This window comes from Drosophila grimshawi, unplaced genomic scaffold (genome assembly GCF_018153295.1).
Source record: "Drosophila grimshawi isolate 15287-2541.00 unplaced genomic scaffold, ASM1815329v1 contig_59, whole genome shotgun sequence".
In the NCBI taxonomy this organism is placed as follows: Eukaryota; Metazoa; Arthropoda; class Insecta; order Diptera; family Drosophilidae; genus Drosophila; species Drosophila grimshawi.
In genome coordinates this window covers 738134-760834 of record NW_025063406.1, presented here as the reverse complement: position 1 = coordinate 760834, position 22701 = coordinate 738134, and the positions used below count along the sequence as shown (strand labels likewise).

Sequence of the window (22701 nt, the reverse complement as noted above, 5' to 3'; positions counted from 1 at the left end):
TGCTAGAAGACTTTTAACATTCTTAATCAAATTAAACTTGAACCTCTCCCTCATGGCGTGAAAATTTATGTGCAATTTTGGGTTTTTTCTCGTATGTAGGTTGATAGTGTCACATCTCCTCAGCTATTAATCGTAGCATGTTTTCAGAAGATACCATGGAATGGCAACTCAAGGTTTGCGTATTCGTTAACACTTTTGACTTTGAAAAGCGACGTCCAGTTTCAAGAAGTGGTCAAAACCTAAGACCTGAAATAAATAGTTGTGGGATCTCATACAAAATCGGAAGTGATAGTAGGAGAGGGTTCTATTCTACGAAGTCCGCTGAGTTTCTTACTGAGGAGGAGTCTTACCAGCACTTTGAAATGAATCAGATAAAAAGACAATGTTTATTTTAGTCGGATATTAAAAACTGGCTCCTAATAATAACAATGTCCAAGCTATCTAATTGGTATCATCTGTTGCACTAAATATGTTATACAGAATTTGAAATTTATTGTTACAAAAACCTAGAATCGTTGTCAAAATGTGATAAATAGGGTAGAGTTACGATCTAAATAGTTAAATCTAAATCTAGTTATATCTTGTTAAATCTTGTTATCTTAAATACATATCTAATATTATAATTATTATTATAAAATGTACTTATATTGTGGTTTTTAAGCTTAATAATTATAATTTAATTTAATCATACTTTAATGTTAATTTTATTAATCTTAAACGTATTTTAAAGTATAATTAATATTGCTAATAAGCTTAAAAAATATTAAGATAACTTAATTTAATCAAGAGTTTAAGAGTCAATATAAAAGCCCCATTAGTATTTGTTGTAAACCCTGCTCATTGGTTACCTAATACGAGCTTTGACTTCCCTGCTAATCGAAAGCTTTGAGAAGTGTCCCTTAAAATGCGCGCGCAAAAGCTTGTCATATTGCAGGGACAGAAATGAAACGGAACAGTCGCCAGATACCCTTTTCATCGTTTCTTAATAATTAATAATAATTTTATCTAATAATAACATCAATTATTATAGTATTTGATTATTATATTATATTTGCCACAGAAGTTCGTTTTTTCACGATTAAAATTACTAGTTTTATTTGTAAAATATATATGTGGACACGTGGCATATATACCTTATATGAGCGTGTCTGTTGGTTGTGATAGACTTTTACTTGCACTGTGATATCACAGGGTATAAAAACAATTTGAGTACAGAAGTGAAGCAAAACTAGGTGGTTTATTATCAGTGCGCGAGACAAAAAATTTAGAAAATTATTCGGTCAATATTACACTCTTGTTTAAGGAGAAACTAACGGATAAGTGAAAATTTTACTTAACTCTATTGTGAAAACAACAAAAACAGCAAGCCAAGTATGTATATTAAAATTATGTATTACTATTTGAATGCATTCCATTCGCTATATATGATGTGAAGTTAAATATATTTAAATATATAACAAAATGAATATTATCATATTCTGATACGTATGTAAAATTAACAACATTTTTACACAGATTACGGACATGAGCCTATTGATTTTACACAACTTACGTAGTTTAGCAGTGCGCAGAATCGGGATTTAGACCTGCCCCTACATTAATATTAAGAGTAACGTAAACATTAACATTAACTTTCGCCATAATGTTTATATAAATCTCCGTCACAAATGCGAATTAAAATTAGTTTATGTAGGTGTACAGTGTATTATTATTTGTATTTGTCTTTTGCTACATTATTTGTTCAATATCATAATTATTGCACATTTTGTCAACCCCTAAATTGGCATTTCAGGTTTTCTCATCTTTTAGTTTCCAAAATGTTTACCTATTAGCACAGAAGAATAGTTGTACAGATGCATAAATGCATGATGATATGTTATATATGACTTTTTTTTGGCTGTTATGTCCGTTATATGACATATCCGACTGCCCGTCCACTCGTCCATTTTATGGAGCTCGGAGACTATAGGAGACTTGAGGATTGCAATTTTATATACATATAGGCTCTTGTAATCTAGTCTTTTGAATTTTGAAACTATCTTGATGAAAATGCAAAAAAATCAAAAATGTCTAGAGAGGCGTGCTGCGAAAGCGCAAAATCTTTCCGTTCCATTTTTAAAGCGGACGTCTTGGGCTTCGATTTGTGAAATCGAGAACTTTTTAATGTTTGAAAACAGATGCCTTTGGGCTACTGCTTTCAAAAGTATTATTGTCCTGGAATTATTTTTCCATACTCATTTTAGCAATATGACTATACAGCTCATCGGAGACGGCTTCTTCAATGCCATGAACTACTCTAATACCAAGTTTCTCTTAACTTAAAAACTTTTGGAAGTGGCTCACAATTTAAAGTTAAAATCAAATTTTAAGGGAAATTCATAAAAAAAAATTAGAAAAATTAAATTAATCCAAACTAAATAAATTTGTATATTAACATGGACATTTTTGAATTATTATAATCGTCAATATTTAATACAAATATATTATTAATACTATCTGGTTAAACTGAATATTCATTAGTGGCAAATATATTAAATAATAAACATCAGCTTGTAGCACTGGCAAAGAAAAAAATCAATAAAAGTCAAAATGTGTGTAAAACTCGACGTCTTCACACACACACCTTTGATGGTCCTGGTTTCTTGTTCAGCAATTAGGAGTAGCGGACAGCCCAGTCTTCTTCAACCCACTTCTAATGATTTTTTGGAATCTCTTTTTAAGCACTGAGAGTTTATCGCTGCCTCTTTACTTGGCCGGTATAATGTTAAAGTCAACTATTAGTCTGACTTGACCTTATCTGCGAGCACCTTACTTGCATAGTCTGACGGGATATTTATAATTATCTCACTCTTCGAATTCCATTGATTTCATAGCATGCCCTTAATAGACTATGGGAGGTTTTTTATTTTCTGAGTGAGTTTCCAGTACACCTCACTTTGATAGGATTGGTCTTCTTGCCATATACAGTCGTCCCTAAAAACTTGCACAGTTTGTAAAAATGAGAAAGCATAGAATGTTGTAAGCATAGTCTGTAACTGAATTGATTAAATGTCGTGCGGGGAACACTCTAATCAGTTTAAGTGGGAATCTCTCAATTGGGTTTTTCAAGAGTAATAGTTATTCTTGAGCAAGAAAGTGAACTAAAATGATTTAGGCTTGCGTGGGGGTGGAGCGTAAAGCTCCATGCTATATAAAGCTATATGGACTTTTGATTTTTTTTTGTATCTAGGTCAATATACTGGACCTCCATTAAGTAGATTGGGTCGATGATGAAGAGAACCTGACGCTGATAGTCTCTTTGCAGTAACATTGTTTACTCTACCGAGATATATTTCAGTAATCTCATGCTTTCTGAATTTATAAGAAACAAATTTATATTCTTTTAAAGAGAAGATCAGAACAACACGAAGCATCTGTGAAAAAAGAGAAAATTCTTGTATGATCAATTAAACAATAATTGGTAGCAGTATGCAGTCTCCAATACATTTTCAATTAGACGTATAAAATTCCAAAAGCCTGTCTTAGTTTATCTTCTGAGGCCCCAAAATTTAGACTCCACGTAGTTCATCTATAATCCAGTCAGTCTGCACAAACTGTTTACTAATATAGATTTTAAATAGACTTTTGTGACTATTGTGAATTGAATAAATCAATAATAATAATGTGCAAATGTAGTGTGTAATTAAAGTTTTATTCAATTGCAGTTTTAGTATTTAAAGCTGATTAACTAGGGTATGTTTTTGTATTTAGTCCTTGCAGTTTTTATTCGCAAATGTTTATGCTTTTCTCTTTTTGATGGTTAGGTAATGATTTAGGTACTTTTAGATGTGATAAAGGATAATGAAAAACAATAACAATTTAATTGAACTATGAGTATAAGCAATTATTCAACAATTTAATATTTGTATATTTTAATAATTTCAGAATGCCAGAGGAACCTACTGAAGAAGCACCTGGTCCCCAGGTTCCGAAGACGGAACTGGAGGAGTTGCAGATAAAAGCACAGGGGACAGCAGATGAGGTAAATATTCTTGGACTATTGTTATCAACGTCTCTTTTCGGATTCCCATTTGATTCCTTGCGTGACGCATACAATTAATAAAAAGCAAATTGAATGCCCATTTTGACACTGACTTGAAGTAAAGATAGATTACACTAGGATGAAATATAATTACTTAAGACTTAGCACAGTTTAACTGGAGCTAACTTTTTGAGTGCGAAGTTAAAAAAGATTAGATTAATATTTTGCAATAAGATATGTGGAAGATCGTTAATATTTATTTATAATAAATTTATCTGACACGCCAGTCAGGTCTAGAAGGTAATGCGTTAAAAATTACTTTTTGACATCAAGCTTGAAAGTAAAACGGAAATCGAATATGGTGATCAAAGTACAGCGAATATCAGAATCAAATTATTTAGTAAAGTTTGAAAAATCACACAATATAAATAATTTATGCAAAGGCGTAGACACGGATCTAGCATATTAATTTAAATTTACTAACTGCAATTTATATCTTTAATTTCAGTCGTTGGAAAGCACTCGGCGCATGCTTGCTCTCTGTGAAGAGGTAAGATTGGATTTATTTAAAATAGTTTCAAAATATTTTACCTAGTATACTAAGATTTAAGTAAGTATTATCTTAATCCCAGATAAACACGTATTCACGTCCGATGGTTAAATTATGATATTCATTGCTGCATGCATTAAAAATTCGTAGATATAGTGTAATATTGATTTGCAAATGTCTGTACGTGAAGGAAGGACGTTTTAAACAATAATATTAATTATCGCACATGAACCTTGCAGTCGGACATAACCAACTGCGTAATACTCTGATACTAGGGTAATACAAACACCTACGAGATAAAAATACATTTTATTTGTGGAAATGTTGTTTGGGGAGAGGGTAGGGTTGCGGGCGTGGTTAGGCCATGGCTCTATCTTCGAAAGTTTTTTTTTTCTAATCTTGGAAATTGGTCCATGAGACTAGAGGTCTACGTTCCAAGTCACCACAGCTCTTAAATTGTAGAAGAAGAAGGTTTTCCCGCTTTTCGTGCTCGAGATCTCGATTATGGCAGAATAATCAGCCTGTAAGCTCCATTTAATATTTGGTGTTTCTAACTTCAAAATTTATACATTTAGAGGTATATCGATGTGTTTTTGATTTAATAGTCGTGCGGTATGTTATCGAATAAATTAAGTTAACTTGATCTGTAAATCTGTTTCGCTTATATTTTCTGAAATGCACGTGAACGGACGGACAAGCTTTATAACATTTAAGTTTTTTGCAACACCTAATCGGATCAAAGAAATATCAAAAGTTAGTAATTTATTTTGTTATTAACTGGAAGTAATAAAAGAAGAAAACAAAATAGAGAGAGAGAGAGAGAGAGAGAGAGAGAGGGTAGCGAATATAAGCGATTATACAATAAAAAATATAGCAGCAAAGAACGTTGAATCTTAGTGAATTGATTACATATTTAAATTTTGCGCTCTGCGACGCATAATATGAACAGCTTACCGTTAGTTGTTATTACATATGCACACTATATTAAGTGCAGTTTGAGCTGCAGCAGCCAGCGTTAGCAGCGCTCGTTTTGTACAGCGCTCTCTCTCTCTCTCCCGATTAGAGGTGCTCGCTGATCCGCCGACGGCTGCAGCTAATCAGTCGTTTTGCATAACTGTCGCTAATCGATCACCTTTATAATTTACTATTTTTGTGAGGTTTAGCAGTGGCTTCAAACCTTCGTATAAACGGATAGTGTAAATTTAAATCTTGTGAAAAGGGTTAGCGATGGTTTCAAACCTTCATATAAACAAAACAAAGTGCAGTAAAATATGCTTAGCGTTGGCTTCTAGCCTCAATATCTATTGTTATTAAGCTTATAGCGTTTCTGAAATAACTTTGTGTTTTTTAGTTTAAAAAAAGCTATGAAATAGCTGATAGCGCCAACAAATATATTCTTCATAGCTCTAAGATCTGTAAACAGTTTGACGTGAGTTGAGTCTGGGGATAAAGCCCAGTTTGCATATCTTTTGTGGAACCGAAAAACAAAAAGGTCTACTGAGAGGCAAAAATTTAATATAATTAATTAATTTTCTTGCCTTTACGCTGTTTATGAGTACACTTTTACTTAAAGATCCAAATCATTTTTCACTCACAATTTCTAATTTCCGTTTCGATGCACTTGCCGCTTTTATGTTGGTTTGCCGATAACCGCCGTCAAAATCACCTGTTTGACACCGTTTTATTTATGTACATGGAGTTTTTCATTACCTATATTTTTGTTTTTGATCAGTAAACTGTGCTTAAAATAAAAAGTGTAGACATAGCTCGCAATAAAATATTGCGTGAATAATTTGATTAAGTGAGGCAAATATCCAAATGTTTTATCTTATTTTGATTAATGAATAATAACTAAATTGATGTACAGAAGCAAAACGTAAAGCTTACAATCTAAAATACAATAAAAAAAATAAAATAATAAAAAAAATAGAATAATTGATAAATAGTTAGAAATGCAGCTGCAGCTAGAGGAAGGTCGAAGTGCATATCTTAAAATGTGGAGTAAAGAACAAGCAACAAGTTCAGAAAGAAATGGATCAGCTGGTTTAGGTGGGGTTACACACGCTGGCAACATTGGCGAATATTCGATATTTACCACTCTTCACATCTCTTGAGATTTCTTAAAAACTTTTTAACTGTGATAACGAAGGTAAAAGAGTATATAGGCTTTTTTTTGCAACTAGAATGTTGATAATACTATTAAGAAAATTCGACTCTATCTTTAAAATTATAGAAGATTTTTTTCTATTTTATTGAATTATTCGTCACGTAGTGGATATAGCAATTACTTTGTCTTTAATTTTTAGGCAAGAAGAAGCAAGTATGTTAAGTATTACATGATTTATGAAAAATTTGTTTTTAAGAAAAAAGGCGATATGATTAATTAGTCGGTATAGCCATGTCGGACTGTAATCTCAGAGACCATAAAAACTGAAGATTTAGAATTATTGACGGATCAAGTTTATTTTATTTGATCGATACCTACCTCCGTTTTAGATATATAGATGAAAAACGATTGACGATAACAAAACGCCAAAATACACTGTCATGACTTGATGAAATGTATTAATTCAAATACATCTTCAGAAACACAACTGGAAGTAGTATATTATTATTTATCAAATAATTCTGTATACATGTGCACACAAAAGCAGACACAGCTCTCGTAGTCGAACTCCCTCGACCAGTGCATTATTTCTTGTTTTTGCTCTACTCGTATATTAGACTAGGTTAAAAAAGTTCAAAATAATGTTTCGTTATTTTTTTTTTTTTTAACATTTTTGACGTGGTTCTATTTGCTTAAAGTGGGTTAAGTGGTTAAATTAATTTTTCAGTCCAAATTTCGAAAATTACTGTGGTAAAGTCGAGAAATCAGGGTCGCCCCAGATGAGATCGGGATAAAGTACAAACTTCAAAAAATAATCAAAACCCAAAAAAGTAGGTGTGTAATTATTTTATGAAGAAATATAATTAAATGAGGCATTGGATAACCAAATTTTCGAAAAGAAACTTGGAGTTATAGAGTATTTAAAGCTTCAGATTTTTTTTTACACTTTCCTTATATGCTAAAATAAATAAGTTCAAAACTTGAACACCAATATATTAATAGTTGGATAGTTAAAAAGAAATAAATATATATTTAAATTTAATTGATTAAAAGCAGGTATCCGTAAAACAGATATTTTCAGTCGCTGTGACTTCGATGGATTTGTAGATTTCCTTGAACTTTTCTTAAACTAACAAAATCATACATATATAAATCTTCGCCAACAAAAAATGATTACATACACATTTACACTTAAGACTTTCGCAAACAAAATTATAATACCCTCTCCAAGAGGAAACTAAAACAAATTGGCTGACCAGCATAAATATAATTTGTTTATTGGTTCTTGAAAAATTTCTATTCAAATATACATTTTGATGATTTAATTTACAATTATTTTTTATTTTTATCATACTTACTTAATTTCATATATGTAATTTATACTGAGATATATATATACTAATTCCAACATACAAATTATTAATTATATATATACTTTAACAATATTAACACTTATCTATACACTTTTACAAACTATTTACATTGCATACATTGCTGCACACCAGAGCAAGGAGGCAGGAATACGTACACTTGTAGCCCTTGATGATCAAGGAGGTGAGTCCACTACTAACACAACAATATATCACATATTTATAGGGTATATATTACATATAATAAAACTCATATTTTGCCAACATAATATGTATATCCAGATTTACAGCACTACATAATATAACGCACAACAATATTATAATACACATGCATATGTGAAATATGCATCAACATCAGTTTTTAAAAACCAATCGGACGATAATATCGAAATTGGATCCGTATTCGAGAGTTCTTAATGCTAAGGCTTGATTGCTCAATGTTCGGTTGGTCAAACCAAGTCCAACTTAATGATGGGAACAAAAAACCACAGAAGAGCAAGGAAAAAAGTCACCCGAAAAAAAATCAAAAAGTCAACCGAATCCGTTAACCTTTTTTACACCGATTTTTTTTTTTTTTTTTTTTGTTGGTACAGATGCAGGAGCTTATTAGCGTTCCAACAAATGAAAAACACTTTTCACATCACAAGTTGGAAAACATTCGCACGAATATTGACACTTCGCCCATAAAAACTTGATAACACATTTTCCATTTAGGAAGGGGTTGGATGCAAATAAAAAAGTATCTTATAACGGTTCTCACCATTTTTCGGCCTAGATATTTTTATATGTGTAGCTCGAATGGATTGTCAATCGCCAACCAATACTGCAAATTGTCTGTTTTGTTAAAGGTTAGACGGAATTACTTAATTTTCATTCAATTTAAAACAAAAAATCAACAAAAACTCGGGTTTCAAATTCATTTTCAAATTTTTACAGCCGAAGGCAGATTGACGATTATATTCTCTTGCAGACTTGAGCTCAATTTCTGTAATCTTTTCTGAGTATGGCTCACCTATGAATATTAGTCAAGCAATTTCCGGATTTGATTTTAAATATAATCTCTTTCGACAATTAAGAACTTTCTGTATAAAAGCAATCTATTGATTTTACAAGGAACACAGAACTGTGATCTGTCTGTTAGTTCAATAGCCAGTTGATCAGAGAAGACAACCTCCTATCAAGCTTAACCCTTACAACCATCGTCTAGCCTTGTCTAGCTTGGACACATCGATATAAGGACAATAGGACGCCGTGAGTAAATTAAGGTCTAGAGGAAAAATAATTGTGTCATTGAGTTTAGACGATGTTTGGTATATTTTTTAAAGAATATTGCAGTGAGGATCTATGATTTTTTTATTGCAATATAAGCAAATCATTTACAATGAAGGAATAAAGAAATTTAAAATTCTCTGAATTTTCGCTTCTTGGGCTCTCTCGCCCAATTTGCGCATTAACAATCATTGAGAGATCTTTGCCATCTACCAAAATTGCATTTACCCTGCAAGTACGATGTTTCAAAAAATTAATTTTGACCTAGAATTTTAGCAGTTTCCAAGGTATACTCACCGGAATTGGGCCTATAACTGTCTTTCCTACAGTTGAATTTAAAGTCACAACTAGACAATGAATCTCAACAGAATTACAAGCAGTTATTGACAGATCCATGTCTTGTGTAATAAATGAAGATGATGAAATTTACGATTCGTGCTGTGCCCCTCACCAGAATATGGTAAATTTAGGTACATTTAGATGTCTCAAATATTTATGACTAACAAAATTTTGTTTATCTTTAAAAGTTGGAGAAAAAGAGGTAAACAGAACCAAATCAAAAAAATGTACGTGCTTTTTGATAATACTATGAAAATAGCGATCGATCGCAGGAAGATCAGTACCTTTTTAGGAGGACAGTTCATCTTTTTTACAGACTGAAAAAGTTTAATCAGCCGTCAAAAACTATCTATACAGTTTGAACAATTTTATTTTATTAAAAAAAATATGACGAATAGAAAAGTGAAGACCATGATTGGTTATTTTGACCCTCTCCACGTAATATTGCTCGTCTTGCACAGCTCTCTGCTTTTTAACCCGATTTTGCCCGATTTGCACGATTTATAATGTGCCCCTTTTTTTCAAATGGAAAAAAAAATTCACTCACGGAATTGCAATACATTTCGATTGTGGAACATAACAACAAAAAGATCTCCTGAGATCCAAAAAACTATTTAAATAATTTTCTCTCCTCTAAGGTACTTTTGGGGTGGTTTGCCGATAACCGACGTTAAAAGATATAAATTTACGTCTTTTGACACTATCGAGGAGCTATTCACAATCCCCACAAGTTAATAGTGTGGATGTTAATTTTGCTGTCTCAAAATGAAAAAGAAACTGAAAAATGTTGCGACCTGCGAGAATATGAGATAGGAGCGGTCAATGAATGAAGCTCGTGCGTGCAAGTTAGCAAACTGCAGAAGGTTAGTGCGGTTGTCCGCAGAAAAGGGAGCAGATAATATGTTATTTTGTGCTTGGAATTTCCAAATGTTAAGAGCTTGCACGTAATCATTTCCACACGCTCTATCTTTATTCGAATGCATCACAGTTTCCAACAATGTCCTTGTGACCCAGTTGAGTTATATATCAACGGTTTCTGTCACCTCATCAAGAGATTTGCTGATTTTAAATAATAACATTACATTCTTGATTGCCCAGCTTAACGCTTGAAAAACACTGAAATTAACACCTAGCCAATGCTGTAATAATTCATAAATAAATGCTCAGAGTAGACTCCACCACTCTCTCTTCCACACTGGAGGGGATAGAAACATGCTAGAAAATTGCTAGATATTCTAAAGGAACTTGTGGTCGGTTCCCTTTGGAAGTTGGGGATATTCATTAAAGTGGCAATAGTTTTATGGCTTCTACGTTTCCGCGTCCCGCATTCACGTTGTTGAACGAGTTGCAGTATATTTTCCTATAAATTCAATAGAAAGGATGTGCTGGGTGGTGCCCAAGGCATCGCCTGGAGTTGTCACCGGACAGTAATACTTTACATAGAAGAATCGATGGAATGATAGCCGTATATATCCTTCGGGCTCAGTGTTTGATCCTAATCTCTTATTTTTCAATCTATGCTTTTGATCTAACTCGGATGCTCTAATATTACCCAATATCCGGTCGGAGAGTGTAATGAGTGGACTTGAAGAAGGTTATCAGTAATCTCTATACCCTTTAAACCAGATGACTATCTGTAATAGTGTAGTAGATTTGGGGATTTTATTGATCTTGGAAGGAATATACCAATAATCTATTTTAGCAAGTTTTTAAATCTAACTCCAAGACTGAGGTAGATATGGGGTTCCACATTTTTGTGACTGGAGTAGACGTGATTTGGACATTGTTTTACCGATCTTTTCAGAAGGAAATCTAACTTCCAAGTTTGGATATTGTAGCTCTCAAACCTTGCGAAACATAATGGGTCAATTGGCTTACGCTTCGAGGTACAATAGCGTCTCGAATAAAGTTACGGTTATACAAACATTGAACAACACCAATATACTTCTCTACTTCCGGTATCAGAGTATAACAATTTTAAATAGAACATTTACCCAAACTAAAATACGAACTAGAAATATGAACATTATTGAGAGATTCTCCCACTATGGTACTAATTTTTAAATAAACGTGTATTTCTATTTAGAGCGCGGAAGTTGGGATGCGAAGCATTGTTATGTTGGACGAGCAAGGAGGTAAGACATACATAGTAAAGGAAATAGAGAAGTGATTCAATGTAGATAATAATATATAAAACTTAAAGCAACAGTCCAAAAACAACCATGTTACTAGCTCTACTTTTTCCATTGACTTTATTTTACTTAACTTAAAGAACATCTCGATTGCCGGCAATTTTGCCTGACGAATGGCTTATTTGACTTATTTGCATCCAAGGGATCGGAAAGGAATTGCAATTCATGAGCGGATATAAGTTTACCACTTACATCAAGAACATTGATTGAGCGCGTTTTTATACTCTTTAGCACTTATTTGTACCTGTCACTTTCAATACATGTTTATGCTATGATACTGAAGGTATCATTGTACATTGGTTTTGTGCAAAATCCGTCATGCTGTCTGTCTGTCCGTCTGTATGAACGCAACTTATTTCGACACCCTTAGAGATAGAGACTTGAAACTTGGAACACATACTGGTCTGTGCCCGCGTCAGACAAAGTGTAAAATTGGAATGCTACGTCCACCAGGGGTTAGTAAATCGATAAAATCGATATTCGCAAATCGATAAAGCTACATATCTCCCACAATTTGAAGGCTACAGTTCCCAAATTTGGTTGGTAGGATGGCCATGTCCTTCAAAGATCGGTATATGCCGCGCTCACCTACGTCGCCCCTACGTCCCTTGCCCCTAAACATTGCAAATAGCTATATCTTCTCCAGTTTTTGTAGGTTTATTACTGGGCGCAGCCTTTAAAAACCGATAACAATTTTTTATGGCCATGCCCACACCTGCGCCCAAAATCGCCAAAGCCTAGGAGATCGATAGACAATTGGATGGCCACGCCCGCTCCCTAAACCGGAAAAAAAGTTGGACCACGCCCACCCCCGCCCACAAAAATGATAAAAGCTTAAATATCCCGCAATTTAGGAGCTACAGTACTAAACTTGCAAGGTAGATTACTAAGATCGTACTCCAAAATTTTTTTGGCCCCGTTCACTCCCGCCTCCAATACTCCCAGATGCCTATAAATACATCAATTTAATAGCTACAGTTACCAAACTTGGAAGGAATATTACTAGGAACCTTGTCTAATAATTTTTTCGGCCACGCCCACTCCAGTCTCCAAAATTTCCAAAATCCCATATCTCCGTAATTTAAGAGCTACAGTTACTAAACTTCGGAGGAACGTTACTAGCTTATATCTACAGCAATTTGAATGGCAAACTTGGACAGTACTTCTTAGCTACACCCACCCTGTTCTTTGTTACTTGTTTTCTGCTGGAACAACTTATGGAATCAAAGTATTTCGCAATCGGTTACACCCGACTGCAATGTTCTCTCTTGTTTCAATATGGTTCTAGATCGCATATTTTGGAAATTAATAAGAAATCAGTAACCATTGTAATGTCAAATAAATCGATCTGCCTGTTTAGTGTACCTCTTCCAACTACTGCCATATAAGTTTTTAAGACCCATGCATTAGACACTCAAAATATTGCTTGAAAATCAGCGCAAAAAAGAAGAAGACAGTGTCATCTAGCACAATCGAGGGACACAGACTCATATGATCCCAATGCGTTCTCTGCTTATGCACATGGGAAGGAGCATTCTGAATTCTTGAATGCATTTGAGTTTGTGTGTCGCCCTAATCATTCTAGCTGCTGGCGTTGGCTATGTGGCTACAGAAACATCAAAAGTGAGATCTTTTCTTATTCGTATTTATGCTTTGCAAAATAACGATCCATGAAGCCTTGGCTTCTCTTAGTTATAGGAAAAAATCTACTTAATAAATTTTTAAATATGTCTTGTTTGTAATATCCCCATGTCTCCTTCCCAAGTTAGCCTGCATGGCAAGCAGTTATGGCTGAGTCTGTGCGTTTATGATAGTTATTTCGAGGACTCCGGCTGTTTTTTTTTTTTTATCACAAAAATGGATTCTCAGCCCGCATTAAAGACTTTGAGTTCGTCGTCTAGCAGGTATTCACCCATACGGTTGGTATCGTTGTTATCTTCGCCTTTTGTGTTTTTACAGATCTGGCTTTCCTCTAAAATTGTTAACATGTTATCGGACAACTAATTGGAAGGCGTTACGCCATTTTCAGACTTATCCTGCTCTTCACCTGTGAGCGCTCCTTGATCCAGCTTATCTCAGCCACTGCAGGGTCTGTCGAGTGTTTGCCTGCCGTCGCTGCCGGTTTTCAACAGCGAGATCACTCTGCTGAAGAAAGTGCTTGATGACCTTGTTTTTCGTTGAATTTCAGTGCCGTTCACGTCTGCAGTCGGAGGTCCTTATTTTGCTCACTTATCGTCCTCTCCAGTCATACGTACGTCACAATCTTCGTCTCAGAGATCTCATCTCCCACAGGTTTTGAGATGCAGCCCTTCGACGGCAGACATTTTCACTCCTTGGATTGGCCTGCCATCAAATTGTTGCTTCTCTTAATCTCTATGAGAAAGGCGGTCTCCATATCGATGAGATCTAGTTCCTGAAAATTAATCCCATAACACAACTGAGCAATTAATTAGATTGCATTCATTCTGCTGCAAAGGGCACTCAACTCAGATATGCTGGTTACCAAGATGAGGAGCTCAAGGAACTTAGCATCCGTAAGTTGACCGTGAAAATCACACTTTGATCAATTATTTAGTAGTTAACCTAGACCCACTTCATTAAAACTAATGATCACAGGCCCCGTGAAGCTGTTGTTGCTTCTTTGATAAAGAATGGGGCTTTGGCTCAAGGACTATTATTAATCAGGCGTTTCAGCTCATACGACTTCTGCATGTGCTAGAAATACTCACAAGTACTCTGTGCACTTATCCCATCCCAGATTTCCTGTTGATTACAGGGACTTTGCTGCGGCGCTGAGAATGAAACTCAATTGGATGCTAACTTTATTAATAATGTTCTGGGCATGGACATTTTAAAACAATCTAATTTTTCTGCGGGGAATTTAAAAGCCTGTTCCGAGAGCGTGAATGCACATGCAACAGTATCATTCTATCTGACATTTTAAGCATTACGTTGTGCTGCAAAAATATCTTCAAGAGTGGCAATATAAATATTTTCAGAGAGTCATGTGGTCTGTGAAAGGGAAAGATCTTTTAGACGATGACTTTCCGTAAGGAAGCCGATTTGTGTCAGAATACTATGTTCCGTGGTATTCTTTTATTTATTTTATTATTATTTTGGTCTAGTTGATTCGTAGAGCGAACCTATAACCCTATTGGTTGCGCCCATTCTTTGTTCTTCCTTCCAACAATTTGAAAAGTCTTCTAGTGTCAGAAAGAAACTTAATTTTTCAATATATATATCCAACTTTAAGTATTCAACTCTCTCAACCGGGAAATGTACCAACTTGATTGAACTGTAATTGTCTGCCGAGAGGTAAGATAAATTTGTAACATAATGATATTTTATATTATTATAAATTTGGTTTGCCTTTTACGCAGTAAGGAGTTGTTAATTTAAAAGGAAATTTCACTTTTACAATGAATTTTAATTGGCTAAAGTCGAATTAAGTTCGCAGCACCAAATTGACGAATTGATACAATGAATAAAAGCTGAGAAGGTTGGCACAGAAATCTCTAAGACATTGTCTGTAAATTAAGACCATTCGAAAATATAAATTCATAATTTGGATTCAACTATTTGATAACCTGGAAGCCCAAATTTATGGAAAATGCACATCTTTGCCTCCGTAAACTATATGTATATATTATTGATTAGGACGAAGAGCTAAATCCTGTTCGACTGTCTGTTTATACAAAACGTATTTTGATAAGTTAAATTTTGTAACGCATTTTTAGATTTTAAATACACAAGTATTTTAATAGTAAGTTTTCTATAGTATTGTATTGTATTGTATAATATCACAACGGTGTCTGTATAAGCGCATCTTTCATCGAAACCGTTAAAGCTAGAACCTTAAAACTAAAAACTACGCTCACAGGGAGACTACGAATTCTATAACATCGATATTTTCAAATCGATAAGATCACATATCGATAAGATCAAAATATCAACAGACAATTCGATCTAAGCATGTCCATGTCTATCCGTCCGTCCGCCTGTATGAACTAGTCGATATCAAAGACTATAAGACCTACTATACTACTATACTTGAAATTCGGAATCGAAGTTCTTGCGTACCTCATGCAGATGAAGTGCATTTTATCGAGAACTCACTCCGTTTCTCTAAAATCGAAATAATTCATTTTTTGATTGCAATAAAAGCAATTTTAAAGATGTATATAATTGAATGTAAATATACATATATTTCTTGACATGATAGTGATTAACTGTACATTTTTATCAAGATCGGATAATCTTGACGCCAACATAAGCGAATATATACTCGTTATATTATATATCAAGATATAAAATTATATTCCTTGTATTTAAACTGTATAGACCTTTAAACTATATAAAATTGTTATTATATACATAGTTGCGCAATTGTAAAAAGGACACCTCCTACCACATACAGATTGACTATCTGTCTCCCGGGTTGATCTCAAATCATTTATCACAAATAAGGTAACGCCGGAAGATGTGAAACATATTTTTTGATAATTGTAAAATTCTTGAAAGGTAAACAATGTAAACATTGCCATCGTTATGATATATATATATATTTTTATATGACATAAATTGTAACATTAATGTTGTGTAATGTTACGATAATAGCATACATGTTGATGTCTCTGTTCGACAAACTGTTTCTGGTAAAGATAGCTGGTAGCCTCCTTCAAACAGAGACTAACATATTGTCAACTCCAAAAATGGTGAAATCCCATGTCTTCCACCCTGCAGAATGGCCTTTGTCACACGTTTTTAGCTGATAATTTATTATGCAACTGGGTCTTAACTGGTGTATTAATAAATAGACAACAAACAAGTTTAATGTTAACCATTTGATCAAGATATATAAATATTACATTTTAAATTTGTCATCTATGATTTTAGAGCAACTTGACCGAATTGAAGAAGGAATGGATCAAATTAACGCAGATATGAGAGAAGCTGAAAAAAACTTAAGTGGAATGGAAAAATGTTGCGGAATTTGTGTACTACCCTGCAATAAGTAAATATAAACAAATTACTTAGCTTAAAATGACACTAACAATTAAATAACCACAAATGATTTACTTTTTAAACACAGTATTAAGATAAAAATTGCGATGTAATAATATAAATTAGAATGATTTGCATGTTTTTGTGATACAGTTGGTGGTTGGTCAACTCAAGGGGTCGAGTTGAAATTCAATGAATTCAAATTCCGGAGGGAATAAAGTCACCAGTGCTTACCTCGCTAATGGGTACTTCTTTACCTAAGATCATTAACGATACTTAAGACCATCATCTGTTGACTAAATATAACTAACTCTGGGGAATTTGTGTACTAAAATGTCAAAGGCTACAACGCATAGACGCATCCATAGTTGGAACTGACCATAATAATTGGGTTCACTTTCCGAATCGGTTCGGCTCAAAACTACTTTACAGTCTAATAGTATGGTATGAAGAATTTTACCAATTATTAAAGTTTTATTTTTTTAACTCTATATTTTTATTATTTTTGAACTGTTTTCAAATTGAAGATGAATTACTATTTCGTTGCCACTTTAATTCGCCAATATGGTGCTTGTTAAATTTTGTTTTTATTATTTAATTTAGTCCTTCAAATGATTTACCGGTGAGCACCAAGTCTTAGAGGAGAAGGTATCCAGCAAAAAGAAAACATTTACGTCTTTTATGTACGCCTGGGTTGTTGGTAAAACAAAGAAAATAAAACCTACGTATTTCGAGTTTTGGATTAATAAACTATTTACTACATCAGTAAGTTCTTACAAGGAAATTATTCATTGACGAAACCAAGGAAATTGTGTATAGAACCTTTTAAACATATAAATTAACTTACTTAAAAAAAAAACATTTTAAGAAACCTTTGTATCTAACTTTTCAGGAGCCAATCATTTAAAGAGGACGATGGCACATGGAAAGGCAATGATGATGGGAAAGTTGTGAACAATCAACCACAAAGGGTTATGGATGATAGAAATGGAATGATGGCCCAAGCTGGATATATTGGCAGGTAATACTTTTGAATTCGTCTGCTTTATAGGTAAGAGGTTGAAGGCAGACTTTACAGAGAGAGTTGTATCAAATAGTTGCAATTTTCGGAAACATGCTATACATGCTCGTATGTTTTAAAATCCATATCAATTTGAATGTAAGATCTAATGAATGCCTTTATATCTACTTATTCAGATAAGCAGACAGACGAAAAAGAACATTATTAACTTAGACAGAGGGAAGGTGGCTTAGGATTATGTAAAAGCATAAAACATCATTAGCGAACTTTTACATTAAAATATTTCTAAGACTAAGTTATTTGGGATGAGCCGCTCACACCGCAAAAACTTAATCTTAGAAATCTTACCTGAAAGACCAGGTCCTTAAGGAAGCGATTTCACATTATAAATAGGACGCTGAAGAATCCCTGATAAGGATTTCAACAAGGGGACTAATTCAGAAATAGTCTATTTACTCGCTGCAGTAAGAAAAACGTTGTCTATCGGATGACAATCAAGTACCATTGGAGTTGTTAAGTCCTATGAGTCGCAAATAGTCTAGAATAAGTGTTATTAGGAAGAGAGACATGAACTCTGGACATTCAGGCTGTGATTTATTTTAGCGCTGTAGTAGACTTTTCAAGGCAATCACTCATTGCGATCGATCTCAGACAAATTTTTAAGATCAGTGTGAAATTTGATATAAAAAAAAACATTGCCTACGTGTATAAGTGTGATTTAATTAACTAACAGTTATACTACAAGTTTCTAAAAGTTATTAAAAATGTATTTTTAAACTATTCATCGTATTTCATTCTTTATTATATTGTACTATTTTCAGAATTACAAATGATGCAAGAGAGGATGAAATGGAAGAAAATATGGGTCAAGTTAATACCATGATAGGTAATCTTCGAAATATGGCATTGGATATGGGATCAGAGCTGGAAAATCAAAATCGTCAAATAGACCGAATTAATCGCAAGGTATTTACCCCTTTAAGGATATAATCATTCTTTACTTTTATAATATTAATATGATGCTTACACTTCTCTGTCGGGTATGGAGTAAAACTACTTTTCTAATAGCGCACATTAGATATCTCTCTCACTCTCTTTTGTTACCATAACTGCTGTCCCAGACAGAGTGATCAACAAGCCATTCCACATTAATTTATGGATTTGGCCACCGATTTTTTATGCTTCGAAGGCAGTCATCTAAACGGAGTCGCTTTAGTCCAGTTGCCGATGCGGTAACAGAGTGCCTGAATACATTTCACCCGAAAGAATAGAGATCGATTGAATTGTTAGATTTAGCCATTTCTTTCCGTTTGTCTGTTATCATAAAGTCTATGTAGAGATTTAATATATTCTTACATTTTAATGACATTTTGAAATCGTAAAATGTACGACACTATAAATAATCGGATAAGTTATTAAAATAAATTGTTCAAGGTGCGGAAGGAAAGAATAATTACAATAGCAGCGCTTGCATTTTTTTATGTTTCTTTCTCAAATTATATTATAATATCTTCAAATATCATATTCTTAATAAAATTGTGATTAATGTGAAATTTCTTTTAATTCTAGGGCGAGTCAAATGAAGCAAGAATAGCAGTAGCAAATCAAAGAGCCCACCAGCTTTTGAAATAAAGCGATCTAAAGACGATAACATGTACATACAAAAATTTGCAATTGAAGCGTATTTCGGGTTTTTCATAAATGTAATAGTTTCGTGTAATTGTTTAGTGCTCCAACAGTTGTAAATATGAACTATTTAATTATGTACATACATACATTTGTTTTTATAATACCGAGATCCTGCCGTGTTTGGCAAGCTTTAAGTATCATCAAGCATACGAATTGTATGTCTGAGTGTATGTACATTTGCCAACTCAAATGCTCACACTTTGATCATTCAACCACAAAATGTACATACATTCATACATACATGCACACACATAATCATAATGAACTTACATACACATGCACATACACATACACAACACACAAACAATTGTTTAGTCAGACAAAATCAAAATGAAGCAATCTGCTGTTCCCTCTCCAAAATTGAAAGTTTAACTTTAACCTGTCTGTTTGAGCAACGTAGCTAAATGCTGTATGTAAACTTTACATTGTAAAGTGTATAATTTTTCATTTATTTTCTTCCTCTTGCTTTAGAACAGTCCTGAGTACAATGTGAAGCATAAATCTTCATTGAACATTTTAACGATTACACAGCTCAGTATGTGTTACGAACAATATAAAAAAAAACCAAAGAGGCAGAGAATTCAACTTACACGCGAAAATGCCAAAGGATTCAGTTGAAATGCCTATATATTTGTGATAATAGCGCATCCATACCATACGAATATTAGCAACGTCGCATTTGTTAAGTAGTTTTTCGTTTATTACTGTCAAAATACTGAACTTGTCCATTACAACCGTTTCGAATGTTATTATCTCTGAACGCTAACGTTTATATCTCTTCGAATCTGCAAAGTTCTAAAAATTTTTGGGAGCTGTTACTGATCTCAAGCAGGCTAGAATTTCATATATATGTACATACATAGTACATGCACACATGCACATACATACATATATATGAAGTGCTCAAATCTAGAATATAGATTGAATATTAATATTTTAATAAATACAATAATCGTTTTTTTAGTCAAATTTATTAATATTGTGAGTAACAAATACAAAAAGTCAAGTTCGTACGTTAAACGAAAAAAAGCTAACATAGAAACTTACATACATATGTGGATGTGTTTAACTAACGATGCAAAAAGGCTGTAAGGGAATGAATGGAGGATTGTTAATTTCTGTAGTAAACATAATTCACATTTATCCTATTTAATATTTATGTAGCTTATTTTTTAATCAATTTAATGTATAAATCACGTCTTAATTTGTAATGCGTTCACGATGATATTTGTAACATTTTTTGCTCACTCAAAAGTGTTACTAAAATCATCAAACGTATTATTGGATCTGTATGTCTTCTATATAAATATATTTAATTAACTAAATTAAAATAAATTATCGTTCTATCAAAAATTGTGCTTTAATACTGGCGTTAAATTAACGTTACATTAGATGGGTAAAAGTACGATTGGATATATGAAATACTCGTACATATGGATTTATATAAATCAACTAACAATATAATCATAACTGAGCTTCAACTTGTCATTTACACATTCCGCACTAAAAAATATAATACCTATTGATGATCATTTACATCAAGAAAGCTAGTTAGTGACTTGAAAACAGATGCTGCAGAAAAAAGTGATTATAGCCAAGAAAGAGGGCCAAGAAAGAGGTTGAAGAGGGTTCCTAGTAAATTGCTCTCCAAGTTTAGCTTTAAACTTGCTGTAAATATGACCTTATATGAATATTGGGTCGGTCGAGTGCTCGTGGCCGCAAAAAAATTGGTAACTTTGGCTCTTAAATAATGGGAGATCCTTCTAGGATGTGATCAGCAAACTAACTTCTAATTTTGGTCACTCTATCTATCTCTATAGCCAATAACAAAATGCCAAGCAAATTTGGTGACTTTACCTGTAATAACATGACAGACATTGCACAAGATTAATAAACCAAATATGAATGATGAAAGAATGAATGAAAACGAAATGAATGAAGCAACTCTTAACGCGAATAAAAAGTAAGAAAGCTCTAATCGAGTCAACTCTACCAACACACAACTATATATTATGCAAGTGTGCTCGAAACTTCACGACATAATTTTAATACCCTCTCCAGCGGTATAAGAAGATTAAAAAATTATGACATATTTTCCAAGGCACTCTTTCTCTTAAAGGTATTAATGTATGATAAAATTTCCAGGAAAGGACGACCTAATTATCGTCGATTGTTCAACTAAAACAATATTAGAAAAACGATTTACTTCACTTTTTAGTGATAGTTATTTATTTTATGAGATACCCTTTACTTTACCATCCATAAATTATGCATAACATTGGTATTCAAACTTACACATTGAATCAAAAATATATGTATATACTTAATGGGATAAGGGTAAGCTAAAATTTCCTCAACTGAATCCTCCGCGGGGTGCCGACTGGTAATAGCATCACAGTGGTACGCAAGGTACTGATGCTAGCTAAGATCTGTTCCTTGAACTTCGGACATGGTCTCCATATAGACATGTTTTTGGTAAAGGGGCATATCATAAAGGGGCAAGTTTCTATGTTAGCGGACCACCACCAGCATGTAAAGATGTTGGCTGGCATCAGGGTAACACTAAGGTCATTGCCTGTGAAGACGTACGCTCTGTGGAGCTATGCAAGGCGGCCGTAGCTAACGTTGGAAAGGCCTCTCTGGGAGCTACGCTGGTTGCAGTTGACTGGAGCTATGTGCCCATTAGATGTCGGGCTCGCATCTGGATCCCAGCATCATTTAAAGAGTCAGACCACCACCGGACCAGGTGTTGAAAATGCTGCAGAGATGTAATACTTTCCTTCCCACCAAAGATTGGAGGGTGGTGAAGATTGAGGCCTCACAGGGCCCTTTGAATCAGGCGGTTGAGATCCTGAACAATCACTGAATCAGTGGCGCTTATCGAGGCCGAAAAAGATGAGCTGAACTTCGGCTTCTGCTCAGTCGAGCACGATCCTTCTCCGGAGATGGAAGCAACCGACGACGAGCTGGAGACGGATGCTATGTGTCGGGATATCGACGATGATGATTTCTTGCTGTCCGACGATGAGGGCAGCAACAAAACGGTGATGGGTTTGTTGTCTCCGAATGTCGCTACGACTTCTGCACATCAGCCTCCACTGTAAAGCAGCATCTGCTGCCCTCAGGCTCTGCTTGGCTA

The 22701-nt window shown here is 34.0% G+C and overlaps 1 protein-coding gene across 2 annotated transcripts; it reads left to right on the top strand.

Annotated features, from left to right (window-relative positions):
• The first annotated feature begins 1212 nt into the window (after positions 1–1212).
• On the top strand, positions 1213–20915 carry LOC6563091 (synaptosomal-associated protein 25). Of its 2 annotated transcripts, none has more exons than XM_001990801.2 (8): positions 1213–1371; positions 3925–4021; positions 4530–4571; positions 8184–8232; positions 16745–16862; positions 17745–17873; positions 18695–18839; positions 19443–20915. In XM_001990801.2, the coding sequence occupies exons 2-8, from the start codon at positions 3926–3928 to the stop codon at positions 19503–19505; spliced, it is 642 nt and encodes a 213-aa protein (XP_001990837.1). In that variant the 5' UTR covers positions 1213–1371; position 3925; the 3' UTR covers positions 19506–20915. The 2 variants fall into 2 exon arrangements, with proteins under 2 accessions (XP_001990837.1, XP_032593442.1); XM_032737551.2 differs by lacking the exon at positions 8184–8232 and adding an exon at positions 11743–11791 and having other exon boundaries at positions 1248–1371; positions 19443–19832.
• Positions 20916–22701: the final 1786 nt, after the last annotated feature.

What these genes read in the sequence shown, in the direction of transcription:
- LOC6563091 (XM_001990801.2), top strand. Translation starts at nt 3,926, where the DNA reads ATGCCAGAGGAACCTACTGAAGAAGCACCTGGTCCCCAGGTTCCGAAG. An exon ending in AGCCCTTGATGATCAAGGAG is followed by an intron (nt 8,233 to 16,744) that starts GTGAGTCCACTA and finishes CTATGATTTTAG; the next exon opens with AGCAACTTGACCGAATTGAA. An exon ending in TGTGTACTACCCTGCAATAA is followed by an intron (nt 16,863 to 17,744) that starts GTAAATATAAAC and finishes CTAACTTTTCAG; the next exon opens with GAGCCAATCATTTAAAGAGG.